Raw genomic sequence first — 20,326 nt, forward strand, 5'->3', positions numbered from 1 at the left:
AATGCCTATTAATTCTATCAAGTATAATCATAGATATAACACTACCATTGAACCTATTTAAATATAGCGTAGTTACAGATACATTATGTAAAAACATATTTAATATTTTCCATTTGAATCACTGTAAAAAGTTCACTGGTGTGTTTCATTCTCATCTGTCAATTATGTGTATTCTAGTGTCATAACAAATGTTTTACAATGCAATTTACATACAATAGAGCAATGTAGGTAATCCGTTCGGAAATCAAACACTTTATTGATAGAGTGGAATCTTTTCCTTGCAAAATATATATTGATGAATAATGAAAATATTAGAGATGATGAGTTTAATTTTGGAAATTATGTTATGTAAATGTAGCGACATGGAAAGTAGGTAAATTGATTTTAAAAATGTTTGTTTTGTATATATTGTATACTTATTTGGAGTTATCTGCAAAAATCCTCCTTGGTGTCTGCTAATAATAATTTTGTTTAAAATTTATTGTGTTAGGTACTTCATATATCGTATTTTCTTTATTAGAGAACCTGTAAATTTAAAAGTACTTATAGAATATCCGAATTTCTTCAATAGCTGAGATTCAAACTAGACTACCAAAATAACTCATAGCATATCGAATAGAAAATATTTTGCTTTTTTGCCTTTGTTTAATCATCATCAAAATATGTATCTACTATACAAACATCGATACTTACCTACTTTCTTAACCTTTTTTTTTTTTTATTTATTTTCCCATGTAATTTATTATCCGTAAATTAAGTACCTAGCTCGAATTGTTTGTTTGTAAAAAAATCTCCACAAACATATTGTTAGATTTAGAAAATGTTAAATCGATGGTAATGTAAATTCTTTGGAATTAAAACTTAGTTAATAAATTTTAATGTAAGTAAGTATAATTCAAGAAAATATATTTATTCAAAAAAAACTGTTTGCTTATTATACCATACTATTTTTTTCAATAATTGAGCAAATTTTACGTTTAAACAAAAAAAAATCAATTGGATTTGACGTATCCTCTGACGATATTTTCATTTCTATAATACATTGCACTTTAAATACATTAATTTGACAACTCAATTGATAAGAGTCATGGACTCATAGGAAAAAAAAATTAAATGTTTATTGGTAATTTCGTGTATAAAAAAATGCATGATTTTAATAAAATCCTTTGTTATGTATGTATAATATATGCGAGAAGGTATGAATTAAGATCATTTGTAGAAGATTAAGGACATCAATGTAATTATTTAAGCAAATTGCGAATAATTCAAAATTTGTTTTGTTCTATTTTGAAAGTTTAAAAATTTGCTGTATTTCGTGATACCTTTGAATTTAATGTGAAATCTTATTCTAAAAATAACATTGTTTGTAAATATAAATGAAAACGTAGAAAATAGTTCAATAGGTATAAATGTAAATAATTTGGTCAGTGTTATTTCAAACTATTAATTGTACAAATAATTTTGGTGATCCTGTATGCAATAAATACTTCTTCGGATAATTGTGTTTTATTTTAATAAGTATTTTATTAAGATAAACTATTAAATAAACTATAAAACGAAATTAACACCTTATTCCGTAGCAGTAATGTTCAAATTCTCGTTCACAAAAGCTGTAATGTATCAGCCTGACATCAGTTACAAATATTTATCGTATTAAGTACAGTTATATAAGCATACTACGGTACTATTTATAAGATAAGAGGTTGGTAAGTCGTAGAGGTTTACATATAACAAGTTGTGATCAATTACAACTAGATGGCGCTGTCACAAAAACGTGATGAAAATAAAAACCAAAATATATTTCAACAATTTTATTCATTCTGAAAAACCATGGTTCACGTTGTATTTTTTACAACACTTTTAGCCTTGTACATTTATATTATTTATACATCGATTTGCCTAAATGCTTTCTTTCTATAACATTGTAGCAATAACTAGTCGGCAGTGATTTGAAATGTATTATATAAGAAAAGAAACACACGTAATTTAATAAGATAATAATGTAACAATTACAACAATTAAGGCTGTCGATATTTAAAAGTTAAATTATCGTCGATACCATTCTAAACATTCCAATATCATTCCTTCGAAAGTATTTTATTCATAATAACATAATGATTATAATCATCTGATGAACCTTACATACAATATGATTACTTGACATTGCCACATATATGAAAAGCCACATTTTTTATATATTAAACATGCTCCTTAATTTCCCATTGTATAACACACATCCCTTTGAAAAGAACTCACAATAAATAGTCAATTAAAAAGAGAACCGTTCCTACTAGTTTAACTGGAGCATAAATCTACTTCCCGTTAAATATAATTTTTTGTTGAACATAATAGAGTACTTACCCCTCTTGGATAAGAATTTCTAGTCTATATCTAAGATCTAAGCCCGGATATCTTCGCGGCTTCGCACACGTAAATTCGCAGTAGTTTAATAGATGTTATTATACACATAAACCTTTCTCTTGAATTATTCTATCTATTAAAAAAAAACCTATCAAAATCCGTTGCGTAGTTTTAAAGATTTATGCATACATATGAATATAGGGATAGAGAAAACGACAAAAAAACAACGTAGTGATATCTTCAAAAATATTACAATTAAAACAGAATATCCATACCTAACCTACCCTACAATCAAAGGTCAAAAGTCCCATATCTCATTTGATATTTGTAACACGATTATTGTTTTAGATGGTTTCCTCGTGTTCAAGAATCTGATTATCATAATAACAAAAAATAAAATAAATAATAAAAAATGTAAATGGTAATAAAATAAAATATTATACAGGTTAAGAGGTAACTATTTCTCTTAGTAAAACGTCGGCAATATAAATAAAATTGACCAAAAAAACGTATCAATCCCATATCGATATTTGACTAAAAACTACTTAAAATATACATAATAATTACCTTAAAATCCATTTTCCTTACAGAACGAAACAGAAAAATAAATAAGAATTAAACAAAAAAAAAAAATGTCAAAAAATATGATAAAAAAAATGTCAAAATTGTTCTACTTAAGCTCTATGATTATCATTATAACGATCGATTATCTTCTTCCTGGTCTTGCTGCTTGATGAGGTTCCAATAGTGTCCTTTTTGTTTCTTCAATTGTTCGTGGGTACCCATCTAAAATATAATTTGTCATGAGTATTACGAAGAAAAAATCTAAACATTAAGTAATGGCTATAAATGAGAAAGTATGTTTTGTTTGTCTCTCTTGCACGTCGCAATGAAGCTATTTAATGGTACGATTTTTGTGTCTGGACATAGTTATAAGCTACTTTATACCGTGTTGAAACATTCCGGCAACATTCCGATGGGAATTTTTCGACCACGCGAGCGAGTCCACCGGCAGAGGCTAGTTTTAAAGATGCAATGATAAAAAAGAAAAGAAATCGATGATTACAACGTACAAGGACTTTACTTTTTGTAATCGTAAGCGTTTATATCATTTTATTTCAAAATGTTTTCGCTCAAAAGTGGTCAACTGACCAAGAAGAGAAAAAATACCACAACTAGAAAAGGGTCCTAAGGCAAGAGTCTTGATCCTGGTGCGTTCCCAGGATCCCTGCTATTATGCTTCGAGTTTGAGGCCGCCGAAGAGGTTTTAGTGGGTAGAAATCCCACATGCTCTCCTTTTCCCCCAAAGCTAAAGTATCTTTTGAAGATTTCCTCCTCGTTAAAAAAAAAGCTAAGAGTCCTAAGCCATAGCAGAGCCATATACCTTCATAACTACTCTTACTACTCTTAATTCTCTTTATACTTACCTCAACAATCTTCCCTTTGCTTAACACCACAATCAGATCCGCACTCATAACGGTAGACAACCGATGCGCGATCACCAGCACAGTGCGCCCTTTGGACGCTGTCTCTAGAGCTGTCTGGACCACTTTCTCGCTGGTCGCATCTAATGCACTGTAAACGAAATATTTTTTCAAATTAAAATTCAGTTTAAAAATCGCTGGCTAAAGTGTTGAAACGCCATTGAACTGATTTCAAAAAAATTTATCCAAAGATATATACAGGTTCGGAATACAGAAAGAAAATTATTTTCTTTCAGCATATGCCAAATCTATATAAAGCATGATTTTTAGAAGCTAGTATAATAGTATAAATACTCTCTTAATTGGCTTTGGAATTCAGACATTTATTCATTTAATTATCAGAACACTCACTCAAGTTCACAATTAACTGGACCTGGAGATACCTAGATTCTTTATTTTCATCACCATCAGCCCATATATGTTGCCACCGCTGGGACACAGGCCTCCTATGAGAGTTCAGGCTATATTTCACCACGTTGGCCAAGTGCGGGTTGGCAGATGTCACATGTCGTCGAATTTTTGATTCTCAGACATGCCGGTTTCCTCACGATGTTTCCCTTCACCTTCAGGCAGATAAATTGAAAAATCATTTATTTCCTGCACGCTCCGCCTGGTCTCGAACCCCGACTTATCGATTTTGAAGCCCGAGGTCCTCCCCACTGAGCCACCAAGTGGCTTTTGATTCTTTATCATACCTAGATATTATTCATGTCCTCACCTGGTGGCTTCATCCAGGACCATAACGGGGGGGTTTTTCAACACTGCTCTGGCGATAGCGATCCTCTGCTTCTGGCCCCCGCTGAGGGACATGCCCCTCTCGCCGACCAACGTGTCGTATCCAGCTGGGAAGCTGCGAATGAACTCGTCCGCGTTCGCTGTTTGAGCAGCTTGATACACCTGGTGTTACAAATATTAAAATTAAATAGTGAAAAGTAAAAAAAAAATAAATAAACAAAATTAAAAAATGATACAATGTAAATCCCACCTCGTGATCGAATCTTTCTATACTTTAAAATTCATTTACAAAAAAAAAAATTCAATGCAACAAAGCTAAAAATTTAATTTAAATATATAATAAATAGATAAATAAAAACCAAAAATAATTCAATATAAATTATAAGTAAATAATTTACTTATTATCATATACCATGAAGATTTTATTGATTTGTTACCATATATTATTATAAAGCACGTTTGTATGTTATAAAAAATCTACCGCCTGGCAACTTAGCCTCGGTCTAGTGGGATAATTGTAAGTCGATCGCTAACATTCTAACATAGTAACATGGACGAAACTAAAACGCAGATCCTAACCAGACAATGACAATCTCCAGGATCCCTAACACAGACCACGCTCCAGACAATGGTTATGATCAGTGAGCTGACAGTGAGATACTTCTTGTATCCCAAGGTTGCCTTGAAGAAATCGCTTCAAAACGATAAGACCGCCAATTTGTACGATAAATGTATTTGTATGGGTGTGTGTGTGTGTGTGTGTGTGTGTGTGTGTGTGTGTGTGTGTGTGTGTGTGTGTGTGTGTGTGTGTGTGTGTGTGTGTGTGTGTGTGTGTGTGTGTGTGTGTGTGTGTGTGTGTGTGTGTGTGTGTGTGTTTGTGTGTGTGTTTGTGTGTGTGTTTGTGTGTGTGTTTTTTTCCATGTGTGCTTTGTGCAATAAAAAATTTGAATACATAAATAAACTACCTGTTGTCCGCAGCTTCGCCCGCGCGGTCTTAATAAATTTTCATGGTATAGACTTTTATCCCCTTGCGAGTAGAATTTATCAGAAATCATTTCTAAGCGAATGCCTACGTCAAAACATCTATCTGCATGCCAAATTGCAGCCCGATCCGTCCAGTCGTTTGGGCTGTGTGTTGACAGTTGCTATGTCAGTCAGTCACCTTTTAGAAATCCTACTATTATAAATGCGAAAGTTTGTGAGGATGGATGTACGAGTACGTGTATGTGTATGTTTGTAAATATTTGACGCAAAAACTACTGAATCGATTGACAACTGCAATAACACATAGACAAGGCTCTATATCCCGATATTCCTACGGGATATAGACTTGCGCGGGTGAAACCGCGGGGCGCAACTAGTGTTCAGATAAATAAATCAACACCTCACCTCAGCGTCGCTGGCGTCCGGCTTCCCATACCGTATGTTCTCCTTGACGGTAGTCGCGAACAGCACCGGCTCTTGGCTGATCAGCCCTATGGCGCGCCCGCGGAGCCAGTGGCAGTCCATTTCGCGGATATCCACGCCATCTATGGTCACCGAACCTTTGTCCACGTCGTAGAACCTGGAAATTTGTGAAAAATTTAAAAAATATTAAATTCCTTTTTTTTTTATCATCAAGCGGTACTCAAACCCGCGTACTACGCTTTGCCGTGGCAAAGAACGCGTGTGTCTGATGTATAATATACTAGCTGCGCCCCGCGGTATCACCGGCGTAAGTCCGTATCCTGTAGGAATATCGGGATAAAAAGTTGCCTATATGTTATTCCAGTTGTCCAGCTGTCTACGTACCGAACTTCATTGCAATCGTTTCAGTAGTATTTGCGTGAAAGAGCAACAAATACACACACACATCCTTATAAACTTTCGCATTTATAATATTAGTAGAAAGTAGGAAGTAAGATGTGATAACGATACAAAAAATGCTATAATACAATATAAGTAAAACAATAAAATGAAACATATAATTTTATGGCTTCTTGCTTTGTTAGTTTGAATTAGCAAAATTTATTGTGGGAGTCGAGCACGCTTCGGCATGAATTGGGCCAGCTCGCACCGGGGAAGTACCACACCCCCACAGAAAACCGGCGTGAAATAGTGGCATGCCACTGTGTTTCGTGCGGTGAGTGGGGGAGCCGGAGGCCCGTTTCCTTTTCCTCACCCGTCCCAGTCCATTCCTTCTTTCCAGTCGTTAATCCATTCCTTTTCCCTTATCCCAAAAAAGCGGGCAGCGCATTCGCAGAGGCCCAACCTTTGCGAATGTTCATGGGCGGTGGTGATCGCTTACCATCAGGCGAACCACCAGCTCAGTTGCCCGCTTCGACATAAAAAAAAAAAAAATCTCAAAACTTCTGTTTCCAACTAAACACTTATTTTGTATTGAATTTACCGAAGGCATATAAAAGTTAACTCGAACAATGGAGACCGTTTAACAACCTTTGGTTTTTTTATTTACCAAAAATACATTTTAGAAGCACAAACAAATAAAAAGCAAATATTAAGAGACTAATTTCCTTCCCTAGTTTTTGTCTTCTTTTTTGTTGTAAAAATAGATTTAGTTTTAATGGCTGAATCTATAAACCTATAGTTACATAATTAATTATTTCTTCATTAATATAATAAAAGAAAGGACACGACGAAACAATAACAATTTAAAATTCAAATAAACTTGTCCAAATTGTAGATGTTAAAAGTGAATCGATAGAACTAGATCTGAAACTGAAAACTCACCTTTCCAATAAGGCAGCTATGGTTGATTTTCCATTACCAGAACTGCCCACTATGGCGACAGTCTTGCCCGCCGGTATTTTTAAGTTAAAGTTATTCAATACAATCTGAAATTAATTGGAACAAACACGATTTAGTGATTTTCTAAGAACATACAGCTTCTAATCATTATTATAATTATATAAAAAAATACTATAAGGAATGCTCTCAGACCATCCTCGCCGCTTTCACATAGGACCAAAACTGTTTTTAATTTTATTGAACTGAAAATTTAGTTTTTAGCCGACGTTCCTAAAAACAAGGGAAGTTCTCGATTCAACCTTTCCCGTTTCCTTTTCTTCACCCATACCAGTACATTGCTTCTTTCCAAGCGCCAGTCCTTTCCTTTTCCCTTACCCCTTAAACGCGGGCAGCGCATCCCCAGAGGCACTCTGCGAATGTTCATGGGCGATGATGATGGCTTACCGTATTCGAATGAAAATTGTTGACATTTTTTATTGCAATTCTTTAGATTTCAAAACCAAACAAGACCATTTACTAATCATTTTTGAATCGGTTTTCAATAAAAAGTAATAAAAAGTGTTTTTAAATGATAGATACAACAACAAAGATACGACAAATAAGACACATAGAAAATCTATTAAACTCAATGAAAAAATAAATAAATAACAATAATAAATAAACACTTACAGCTTCCGGTCTAGTTGGATAAGCGAAAGAGACATCTTTAAATTCTATGTCGCCGTGGAACTCATGATATTTGATCACCTTAGTGCCCGATGTGTCCATTTTGGGTTCTTTGTTTATATACTGCAACGATTTAAGTGCTGATGTGAATATATAATGAGGATATGATTATTTGAAAGTGAAAAAATAAGAAAACTAGGCAAAAAAATGTTCAAAATGAGAGAATGAAACAAAAGATATATAAGGAAGATTATAAATTTTAGTTTGAACAGTCAATTTTGTAAAATCATGTGATCAAAATGATTATCACTTTTTTACTTCCTTTTACATTAAAAATCAAAATGCCAATATTAAAAATTAATATTTAAGCAATTAAGGCAATAAAAAAAAAAAAAGTTAACATTTTTTGTGATTTTCTCACCTCAAAAACCCTACCACCAGCGCTAACACCCTTAATAACAGCGCCGAACAGCAGCGATATTTGCGCCACGGAGCGCTGTATCGTCTGCGCGTTGACGAGGAACGCCATGACGTCACCCGCGGACATCTGCCCCGTGGACATTAGGTGACCGCCTAGGAACATCGTCGCTAACACCATACTGTTATGAAAATATGCAGCTTGAATTTACACTATTACTATTACTAGCCTGCAATTCAGTAAGTTTTATTCCACACATTCAAGAACAAACGATTTCGTTTTTTTTATTGGGCTGTATTTTGCTTTTTTTTATTTTCTGGTTTCGTTACTCTATAAATGCATTTCGTTTCGTTACAACCGATAGTAAATTAAAACATTTGATCCTATAAAGGTTTTATAGACCATTCGCAAATTTTAGCAATATTTAAAGCATAACAAAGTATTAATTCCACTAACCCATTCAAGAACAGATTAGTCCCAGCTTGGAACAGTCCCACGCCCAAGCCCAGCTCCATACTCAGATTGGCCGCAGTGTCACACTCGTCCGCGAACATTTTCGCCTCATTCTCTTCGCCAGCGAACGCGCGCACAGTACGCATGTTCGATATAGCTTCTTCCGCGACTAGCGTTGCTTTTTCTATCTGGAAATAGTGTCTATTATCGTTTATTATAATATAAATTAGCAAACTTGGAGAACTTCGTTTCGCTACCAGATGGCTGTATGTGAAAAATGAATTTCCCGTTTTTCTGTTGAAATTTTCCCTGAATTTTCTTTGCTATAAACCTCACGGAGCCCGAGACCTTTCCAACGAATGCAAAACCGTGGAAATCGGTTCGTGCGTTTTGGAGTTATAGCGTCAGGAAGGAAAACCCGACTTATTTTTATATAGTAGATAATGTCTGGACTAGAAGGAATCATCATGATCCGCCCGTATTTGGTCCCACTGAGGTTGGCCAAGTGCAGAACTTTTTATTCTTGGACATACCGGCCCATGCTTGGACCATTTAGACTGCTATGATTCTAGTAAGATATAAATAGGAATGAATACATATTTGATTCCATTTCATAAAATAATACTAACTATGTACTATATAAATACTTTGTGTCTTAAACAATACAACTATTAACCAAAACCATACACACCTGAGCCTGCACTTCCCTAGAAAGTTTCCTCAGCAGAGATCCAATGAACGTCCCACCAATAACAACAGTGGGGACGCATATAAGCGTCATACCGGTCAAGTGTGGTGATATTACGAGCAGACTCACTGCTGACCCTACCACCTGTAAATGAAATAATATTATCTACAACAAAATTATTAACTTCTGCAAAAAAAAGAGTAGATTTCAAGCCGGGATTTTTTTGCAGCTTGTTTATAGATTTTTCATAACAAATTTTCTTTTAATAACTCAATTAAATAAAATTTTATAGAAACAACTAAATACACTCTATGTTTATCCTTATTGAAATTTCGCTATTATATATATTATCACTGAGGGAAGGAGAATTTAAAAAGTCGCTACTAAGAAGTTACTACCAACAAGAGACGGTACTAACAATGAAGTTATTTAAATGTAAGTGCAAAAAATGTTTGACATAGTTTGGTTCACCTGAGTAATGGCACGCAAGCCACCTGATATAGTCTGCTTGAAGGAACTCTTAAAATCTTGAACATCCACTGTGATTCTGAAAAGCATTACAACTTTGAATATATTTTTAATATAGCCTACTAACTTTTCCAAAACCAATTGAACCTTTTTAATATTCATCCTTTGGCAAAGAAATATTATGCCAAACTTTAGGGTTAATCATTTGATACATTACTATATGAACAAAATTTACGATACGTGATAAAATAAACTTCAATGGGATACAATTAAAATAAAAAAAGTCAAAATTAAAAAATATATATCAGGAGTTAGAAAGATAACATTAATCCCCTCACACAAACTTTATACAAATTTACTGCTTTATTTATGAAATAGCTAAGCAAGATTAAGACATCCATATCTAATTAATACCACAAATAAGTAAAATTACTTGTATTACACAGTGGGGCAATAACTAAGACATATTTTAATACAGTGGTCTGGCTATTCTTTTGGAAATTAGAGTATTCACATTAAGAGTAGTTCCAGAGGTAATCAAAAAGCATTAATAGTGAACCCGATCTTACTGCACTACTATTGAATGTATGAAAAGTGGTTAAGGATTACTCTTATATATGAACATTTCCTGAAACTTTCTCTAATGTTTCATCAATTGACAAAGCAAACAAACAAGAATGTGTAAATACACTAACACACATTAACCACTGCACAGATGAGACGATCAAATCATAATACCTATTTACTAATTCTCCAGTCCTCTCTTGGTCAAAGAAAGCCATATCTTGCTGTAGTATGGATACAAAGAGATCTTGCTTCATCTGTGCAGCTACCCTCTCACCAACTTGCGCCAATAGGTGTATGTAGAAAAATGTGAATATTGCCTGTAATAAAGTTAAATCTTATTTTTAAAATCTATAACATAAAAACACTAAAAAAAGGCTCAAATTTATAATTTACCTGGCCAATATACAAAGAAATCATTTTGAGTGCTGGATATTTAATCTCATCAATGAAATCTACGTTTGGATTGCTTCTCATATCAGCTAATATATTAACAATAACTCCCAACATTGCCGGAATGTAGATATTTAGAAATGCGACTGCCATCGCCGACTGAAAATTAACATTGGAAACATGTTACATTTATTCATTATTCATTCTAAAATAACTCTACAAAAGATATAATGGAACCTAAATCAGATCAGAAAATAAAGCTTGTTATAATAAGCGATAAAATGTATCCGGGACATATAATTTGCACATTAGTTTAGTTAAAATAATAATTCCAAATTCCAATTTCAGTGTTTCATCTTTAGTTCTCAATTTTATCGCTAATGTAAAGATATTATAGCAAATGCTAGTATATATAGTTAGCTGTGTTGTAGCAGACAAGTGAATACTTAATATACAAACATACTTACAGCAACAGCAGCTGCCAGTAACCATTTATGAGGTTTGAGATATTCAAAGAACTTTGACCAATCAAATTTACCGCTGTCTTCATTTACATTTGGCCTCCTTTGTATTATTCTAGAGGGAGCTTTTGCCTTACATAGTACAGCTCCATCATTTAATAAAAGACGTGTCCCTAAACCTAAACTAATACCCGTACAAAGTTTCCATGGACTAATAAACTGAAAAATACCCTTTATTTCATTCTCCTTGCAATTTTTTACATTAGATACGTATCTTTTAACTGCATCTGACGGTTTATTTTTTAACAAATTTATAAAATATCCGTTACTTCTTATCGGCGTTAACCTGCAAGTAAAAATTTTAATATTGTTTATCCTGTTCAATGAAAACTTCGTAAACAACTTCAAATTGTGTACCTTGGTCGCATTAATTGACATGACTGCATTTGTAGTAATTGCCACATTTTGTAAATATTTTATTTGTGGATTTATAATTTTGTGTACATGATTGTTATGTTATATTAAAAGATATTGTAATAACTTGTTTATTAAATTAAGTTCTAGGTTAGAAATTGTTACGAAACTTGTCAATGTCATGATCAACTGACATTTGGCGACATTGACGTTGATTAATATGTTTTATAAGGGTCGTTTCAAGTATTGCAAATACCGGCTTTTTGAGAAGATAAATGTTGTATATTTTCAATGACAAGTCAGTACCGAAATAAAATTTGATCTATTTCAATTTATTTTTCATGAAACACGGTTCGATGTCATAAAACTTTAAATTTTGTTACAAAATTCCAAATAAACATTTTAATTTTATTTAATCAACTACTTATTTATTAACGTGGCACGTGGTTTTGCTTGAGGAAACGAATTTTGTTGGTCATTTTTTGTAGGTAAGACTGAGAGTCTTTTACCTGTTGTTAATTTAATTTATTGTGTGTCTGTGCAAATGGATTGCTGACTTAAAGGGTATGTAAAAGAACGATTTATTAATGCAATAAAGGAAAGAACTGCGAAGGTTAAAGAAAAGGTTACGGGCCTCCGCATCCCTCATTAACCAAATCAACTACAGCACTCTTCTGTAAGAGTGTGGTACCTTCCCTTGGTAGGAGCAATCTTACCCAATTCGGGCTGTAATATGCTCGTCTCCCACGTTCGAATAGTTGGCAAAATACCAAGTGTCCCAATGGGTTATATAGTAACATATTTTAAGTTACATTACCATATAAAAAGAATCTTAAGCATATGTTTACGTTGATGAACACGTTATGTATGTGTAGAATTACGTTTTTATAATCAATTCGGCCAGTATCATGATTATAAAGTTTAACAGTTTGTATTAACAGTTAATATATCACTACATAGTATAAAAACAGAGTCACTTTCTTTGTCTCTTTGTCCCTATGTATGCATAATCTTAATATTTAAATCTTTTAAAACTGGCCGTAAGTAATTTTTGAAAATCGAATACGATCGAATTCTATTCTCCCCAACAATCACAGATGGTTAAGAGGCGCGCGTGCATTCTGATTTTAGCGCCAATACAACCTTTTGTTTATTTCAAGTGGTGCGAGTTTAACGCAATTATTTGTACATTGCTTTTTATTTGATTTCAAGCCATTTGAAATTCTGATAAGAGGGGCTTAGCGTATACCCACATTAGCAGTGGTTGCAAGAGAAATAGTTCATTATTTCAACGACAAATGTTTAAAGTAGACGACATAATGCAAGTCCTTTGTAGAAATTCATATTTCATTACGACATTCAAATTGTGTTCCTTTGTAATTTAATTTGAGTGTCAAAATTTTCAAACAAAACCTATTTACTTTTTAAAAAACATATCGGAATAGGCTAAGATCTTTGCCTATGTCAATTATTATTAAAAATACTAAGTAGTCTAAATGAATCTGTCAGTATATTTATTAATTATTAGTGTTCCAAATGAACAACAAACATTCAGTTTAAACTAACATAAATATAATGTTATACACAGCATTTTAACATGAATAATAATTTAAAAACTTACAAAATGAACCTAGTCTAGTTTTAAATTAGTTATAAAAATGAAAAGCTAAAAAAATGCATTATGATAGAATCACCTCAAATATCCACTTGCTCATATACAGAGTAAATCTAAGAAAATTTAAACCTTGCGACGCTAACCAAAATAATAGCATAAACTCATGTAATTATTATATCGTCACCTAGCCTTGATAGTGGTCAAAGTTTTAAATAAATCTGTCCGTCTAAAGTGGATTAAAACCGAGTTTGAAGGAGTTAACAGCCAATCTTCAAACATACAGGTGAATCTAATGAATAAGCGTGACAAAAATATCTCTTACTGCTCGACCCGGACGAAGCCGCGTATTAATGTAGGTAATAAAGAAAATCATTGAAATTATGGCACTTCAAACTCTAGAAGGAATTTTATGATTTCTGGTTTGTCTTCGTTAAATTATGATAAGAACAAAAAAAAAATAAAAAAAGGTGTGTGTGCGATTCAAACATGATAGAAGTGAAACTTAAATAAATCGTCAAAAGAATGAATAAAATAGTATGTATATTTCTGTCTTATTCTTAGCCGGCTTCATTCTACACATGTTTGTATTTCTGTCTCTTACCTGTCGTTTTTCCGTTGCATCAGGTTTGAAATCACAACGATTCTAAAGAAGTTTCACTTCAAAATAAAAAAACGAACGAACGAAAAACATACAAAAACGTCTTACCTTACTTATCTTAACCTGCATTGAAATAAATATTGTCAACTCAAATATAGCTGTTCATTTATAGTATTTCTCACGGTTAAACGGACTGCGGAAAATGCACGTCATGTTCTGAATTATAGCCGATTACAATGGACGTGGTCAAACTTAATCCGGATATCTACGATATAATTAAATTTTGGCAATAAAATACAACAATTCTAACTATGGTATCTACATAGTTACAATACAATCTATATATCACATAATTTGCTAAAAATTAAATCAAAAACAAATAATTATATGAATATTTTTAAAGGATGGATAAAAAATAATAAGAGACGGGAAGCACACGAGTGCCAGTACCACCTTGTGATCAAAATTGTTATGTTTTTAATGAGTTTTTGTTTTGTGCATTTATATAAAACTAAAAACGTAAAACATTAAATTTTGTGTTAAATTGAATTAATTTTCTCAAAATAACGTAGGAAGCTGTTGCATTTAGTAATAATTTTTTGTCACAGATTCATTCTGATCACATGATATATAATAGTTTATAATTCATATTGTTAAAATAATTTAATAAATTTAAATTGTCTAAGCAATGCACCACTGTATTACGTTATAATACACATTGAAAGAGTTTGTGGTTAATATCTACTTAACAGCATATCTAAAGGTGAAATAAACTATCATCAATATATTTAAATGTATCGTTTGTTTTATCTATTTGGTTAGATATGGATAGTCGGTCTACTCGTCTATCGGATATAAAAGAAACTTTTTTCCTTTCTTTAGATTTTTTAAGTAAATACCTAACTAAACCAACTTAAAGGCTAAAGCTAACAAAAAAAAAATAAGTTTTAAAGTTATATCCACTATACATAACAAATGTTTATTCACAAATTTACATTTATATAAATTTTCTTATGTTTTTATATATACGTATTTGAACAATACCATTTACTATGACTTTCCAATAATATTTGACTGTACTTTAAATCTCACGGATTTACAGAATTAATTTAATAGTTTGTCCACATGCTACTAATATAGAATAATGAAAACCAATAACGTAGCAAATATCTCCTAATACCATAATTTATTGTCTATGGTGACATCGGAGTATGCATGTCTATGGTCTACCCTAGTGTACCCCATGCTTAATCGTAAGGGCGTGATGCACAATGAAAAGAGATTATTAACTTTTATTGAATTAAACTTTTATTGGTGTGGATTAATTTAAACTACTTTATAATTATTACTACCAATGTTAAAAATAATATACGTTTTGTTTTTTACAGGTAAGGTTGCCTGTATCTATTGTTCCATTCAATTTTCTTATTATTTTTCAAGCAACTTCCAAACCTCGAGGAGGTCCAAAAATCCACTATATTTTTTTTTCGTTTGTTGCTTCAAAACTTTCGACTAGGTGAACTAATTTTGAGGTGTCTTTTTGTATTTAGAAGCTGAAGATAGAAGTGTGGACCCATTAAAATTTGGTCTAGCTCTGAAATTTTGTAGGCGCATAAATTATTATTCTTTAATAATACTTATATTGCCTCTAATGAAAGAAATCATATAATTTGTCTAGTCGTTTATAATAATATACTTAAACATTGCAAATACAGTCTTGTTGTTGCATGAAGTTTTCTTCACTAATATAATTAGGTTCATTTTCCGTCAATAGACCATGGAGTATGGCCATAACCTCCTCTCCATCAATGTTTTCTAGTCGATAAATTAAATATAATGTACAAAGTTCAATATGATAGCATACGTTTATTAAAATAAGAGCTAAAAAGTTAATCTCGTCTGTGCGTGTATCACACTAATAGGCTAATCCTATTACAGCGACACTTGTCCTACGCAAGTGTTTAATGAATCAGATTATAAAGGACTCGATTCGTGTCCTAGTATTTTAGGGGAGCGATAAAATGGCGCATTTTGTTCATGAATATGTTATGGTATGTTTTTCATCGTTTCATGAATGAAAATAATTCATATGACTTTCTATAACCATTGTGATTCTTAAATAGCCATGAAAATAAAAAAGCTTTCTTTACATACTACAAAAGGCTCCTCCCGGCTCCGCCCGGATATCAAGATTCATGCTTTAACCCAAGGGAGCATTCAATCGGGATAAAAAGTATCCTATCACCCAAGTCAGCTCATACCCTGCCTATATACCAAATTTCATCAAAAGCCGTTCAGTAGTTTCAGCGTGATTGAGGGACAAACGTCGAAAAAGTCAAACGTTTGTAGTAAACAAAGACTTTAACCGAAATATAAAAGGTCTTTGATGAAGAAATCTTTATATGTGTTACATATTACACAAACGATATTAACAACATGTTTAAAAATAAGGCATAATATTTAAAATAACAATAAAATGCATTTAGGCGTACATATAACTAAAGACTCTCACTATTATATTTCAAATAAACTCAAAAACTTAAAACAAGAAATTTATCAACATAAATCAAAAATAGAATCACAAAACGACGCATTTTAGCGCCGCCATCGTCTTCCCAGCTGGTTATGACCACCCGCGAGTTTAAGCACAGTATGCCTATCATTCGAGCAATTATAAGTCCTAAACGCTTTCTATTCCAAAGTGATATGGTTCAAAATCCCATGAATATAATAAGACTGCCGACAGATGGCGCGGTAGAGGATAATACCACAGTCATAATGTATGATCGAGGATGCTTTATGAGCAATAAAATATTGTTTGTTTTACAATCGATATGACTTTAGCTAACAGTTATATGGATAAGTTTGGAAAGGGTATTTTACCGCGAAAATATGTTAAGTGACCTTCTTGCGTATTATCTCCTAAAAATTATTCTATTATTAAAAACTATTTTATTAATTAAACAGCAAGATTACTTTTCTTTCCTATTAAGCCGTAATAATCACACAAATATTATAAATGTGAAAGTTTGTTTGTTTGGATGTTTGTCCGTCAATCACGCTGAAACTACTAAACGGATTGTGATGAAATTTGGTATACAGACAGGTTATGAGCTGACTTTGGTGATACTTTTCATCCCGATAGGAAAAATAGGAAGCATATATCCGGGCGGAGCCGGGACGAGCGTCTAGTAACTAGTAATGAAGACGAGATTTACAGCATTCGTTAAGAAAGAAAGTGGTTATTAAGATTCGCCACTGGAAAATACATATTAATCATTTCTTCATCATGATTGATTTTTCTTAATGAAACACGGGTAGGTATAATGCCCTATGCCATCGTCTTTATAACAATTTGCTTAGCATATAAAAAAGTACCTATATTTAGATTTGTTTGTTTATCTCCGTTTTGATATTGTCTTTATGTTGAGCGAATATTATAGCGCATATAGTTAACGATGAGTTCTCGATAAGTTCATATGAATGTTGATATTATCGACATTTCTAGCTGCGCCCCGCGGTTTCACCCGCGTAAGTCCGATAAATTGATTATATGTTATTCCAGTTGTTTAGCTATGTACGTACCAAATTTCATTGCAATCGGTTCAGTAGGTTGTGCGTGAAAGAGCAACAAGCACACATCCTTACAAACTTTCGCATTTATAATATTAGTAGGATATAAAGCTACATACGTCGTATTACATATTAAATTATGTCATCCCTTTGACGCTATATGCCCAAATTTGTTTATCAAATGCCTGAAATAATGTCCTACGTTATTTATTAGCAAAATTGCACCAAGCAACTCTCACCTTTAAAATTAAAAACGTTTAATTTCGAAACAAGAAATGATAGTCAACATTACTCAGGCAGCGGCCATTACATTCAACATAATCTGTTTGAATCACAGCAAACACATGATATTTCGTAAATATTTACATTAAGGGTTGAGCATTGAGCTGTAGCCGGGATTATGAGATTTTTATTGTGAGAAAATTGAACGTTAATAACCTTTAAGAGCGTACAACTGTTCGGGCTTACACGAGACTGTATTGTTTTGTGTGTTTTATTGGTTTTGGTGATGGTAATTATGATTTGACGTAGAATTTACTAGAATTATACTTGTAGAATCGGATTGTTGAGTGTTTCACAGAAATTATTTGATAATTGACAATAAACAATTAATTAGACAAATGTTAAAAAATAATCTTTAGATGTCTTGAAATTTAAAATTATCGTTGATATCGTTTCAATATTAAATTAACATATTATTTAGACATTTTTCTATACACGCTATAAACCTCATGATATTTAAGATTCAATTTAAATTGGCTAACCTTAAATAACTGTCCAAATACTTCATGTGATACAAATAAAACGCATCTTTAACAACAAATACTTAAATAGGTATATATTTATCTATCATTACATTTATTAAAAATATTTCGTCCCAGAAAACAATAAAAATCGGGCTCCTTCAATGCGGCAGAGAAGCGACGACACGTTTAAAGATTTAGTTTATATATATAACTATATTGCTACTGTATATATAACTAGCAGTCCACCCCGACTCCGTCCGTGGTGCTTATATAGCCTGTAGCATTCAAAGATCAAATACATATCCAAAAATGAAAGAATAATTGAAACAGGTCCTATAGAACCTGATATTAGTGCGCTCAAATAAATAAACAAACTATAATGAGTTTGTATAGGTACTTTATTATTATGTAGTACAAGCTGCGCCTCGCGGTTTCACCCGCGTAATTCCGTATGCCGTAGGAATATCGGGATAAAAAGTTGCCTATATGTTATTTCAGTTGTCCATCTTTATACGTACCAAATTTCATTGCAATCGGTTCAGTAGTTTTTGCGTGAAAGAGCATCAAACACATACACGTCGTACAAACTTTCGCATTTATAATATTAGTAGGATTGATTCTTTCAATGTACTCCTATAATATATTTATTACGTACCATGTTTAACATTAGTGAGTTATGTGAGAAATGAAAATCAAATCATTTAAAAATACTTCAAGAAAGGCACGTTCCAATTTTATTCATAATAAACTTAAACGTATACAAATCAAGCATAAAATTAAATAGAAAGGACTTAAGACACTTCTTGCGACCTCGAGCTGTGAGTGTAGGTACCCTCGTGTCAAAGTTCACCAAGCACCTACTTTCATTTGCAAATGGGACCGTAATTTCAACGTAGCAGCCCTTTGACTTAGCGGTGTATCAAATTCATAATAATTTGAGGAACAATTAACGTCCCCTTTCATCTTCTACACCTTTGTGGTTCGAGCCCATTGCGTCCTATTTGACTTTGAGCGTTTAATAGAGAGTAACCTCAAAGAAAAATGTACTTACCAACAATTACACCTACGTATGTAAGTATAAGGCACTTGCGAGAGCTGAGTCAGTTGCTAGTGATTTTCGGTGGATTGTCGATGTGTGCCGGTTTTTTATTAATGGTAACTATGTGTATTGGTGTTTCTGTTGTAAGTCAATGTGATGACGATTTTGTCGTAAAATCTAGTAAAGAAGCTGTTTGTTTACACATTTATGTGTTCTTTCCATATTCTATAGGCAGTCTTTACCACAGTAATTGTTTTCTTCAATTTTGTATTTAAAAATTGGGATTTTCGGGATGTGAAAATCTATCCGTTGTCATTTCTTGGGTTAAATTGTTCTCAAACTATTTCATGGACAATATCTTATAAATTTGAATTTGACATTAGTTAACCAATAAAACAATTAAACGATTAGGTCACATAACATTCTATTTTATAATAGTACTTGTACATCCTGATTTAAATTTTGTGCGTAGGTTTTATTTAAGTATACGTTATCCTAGTGAGTACATTGAATGAATACTATAATTCACTAACTATTACAACACCTACTAACCACGAACCAGCTATATTCTCATAGCCTGATCTGATCTAATTAATTAATTACCATTTTTACTTGAATGATAAATGAAATGATATATGACAACAAAAATAAAAAAAATACAAATATTATGAAATATTTACGCAAATGCCATTAACTATTCTAACGGTCTATTAAACCAAAATTCCACTTTCTATATTTCACAACAAGGCGATGCGCATAATTGATTTAATCTGTGGTAGTCGAGCACGCTTCGGCACGAATTGGGCCAGCTCGCACCGGGGAAGTACCACACCTCCACAGAAGACCGGCGTGAAATAGCATTCTGCTGTGTTTCGTTCGGTGAGTGGGGGAGCCGGAGGCCC

The 20,326-nt window shown here is 32.8% G+C and overlaps 1 protein-coding gene across 1 annotated transcript; it reads right to left on the reverse strand.

The window, feature by feature from the left end:
• Positions 1-2,916: 2,916 nt before the first annotated feature.
• LOC119831750 (mitochondrial potassium channel ATP-binding subunit) lies at positions 2,917-12,005 on the reverse strand. The gene is made up of 14 exons (XM_038355236.1): positions 11,857-12,005; positions 11,446-11,785; positions 10,982-11,137; positions 10,760-10,905; positions 10,025-10,100; positions 9,557-9,697; positions 8,869-9,053; positions 8,416-8,593; positions 7,998-8,117; positions 7,311-7,414; positions 5,970-6,144; positions 4,564-4,742; positions 3,789-3,936; positions 2,917-3,147 (listed from the first exon to the last, which is right to left on the reverse strand). The coding sequence occupies exons 1-14, from the start codon at positions 11,901-11,903 to the stop codon at positions 3,055-3,057; spliced, it is 2,088 nt and encodes a 695-aa protein (XP_038211164.1). The 5' UTR covers positions 11,904-12,005; the 3' UTR covers positions 2,917-3,054.
• Positions 12,006-20,326: the final 8,321 nt, after the last annotated feature.

This window comes from Zerene cesonia, chromosome 14, assembly GCF_012273895.1.
Source record: "Zerene cesonia ecotype Mississippi chromosome 14, Zerene_cesonia_1.1, whole genome shotgun sequence".
NCBI lineage: Eukaryota > Metazoa > Arthropoda > Insecta > Lepidoptera > Pieridae > Zerene > Zerene cesonia.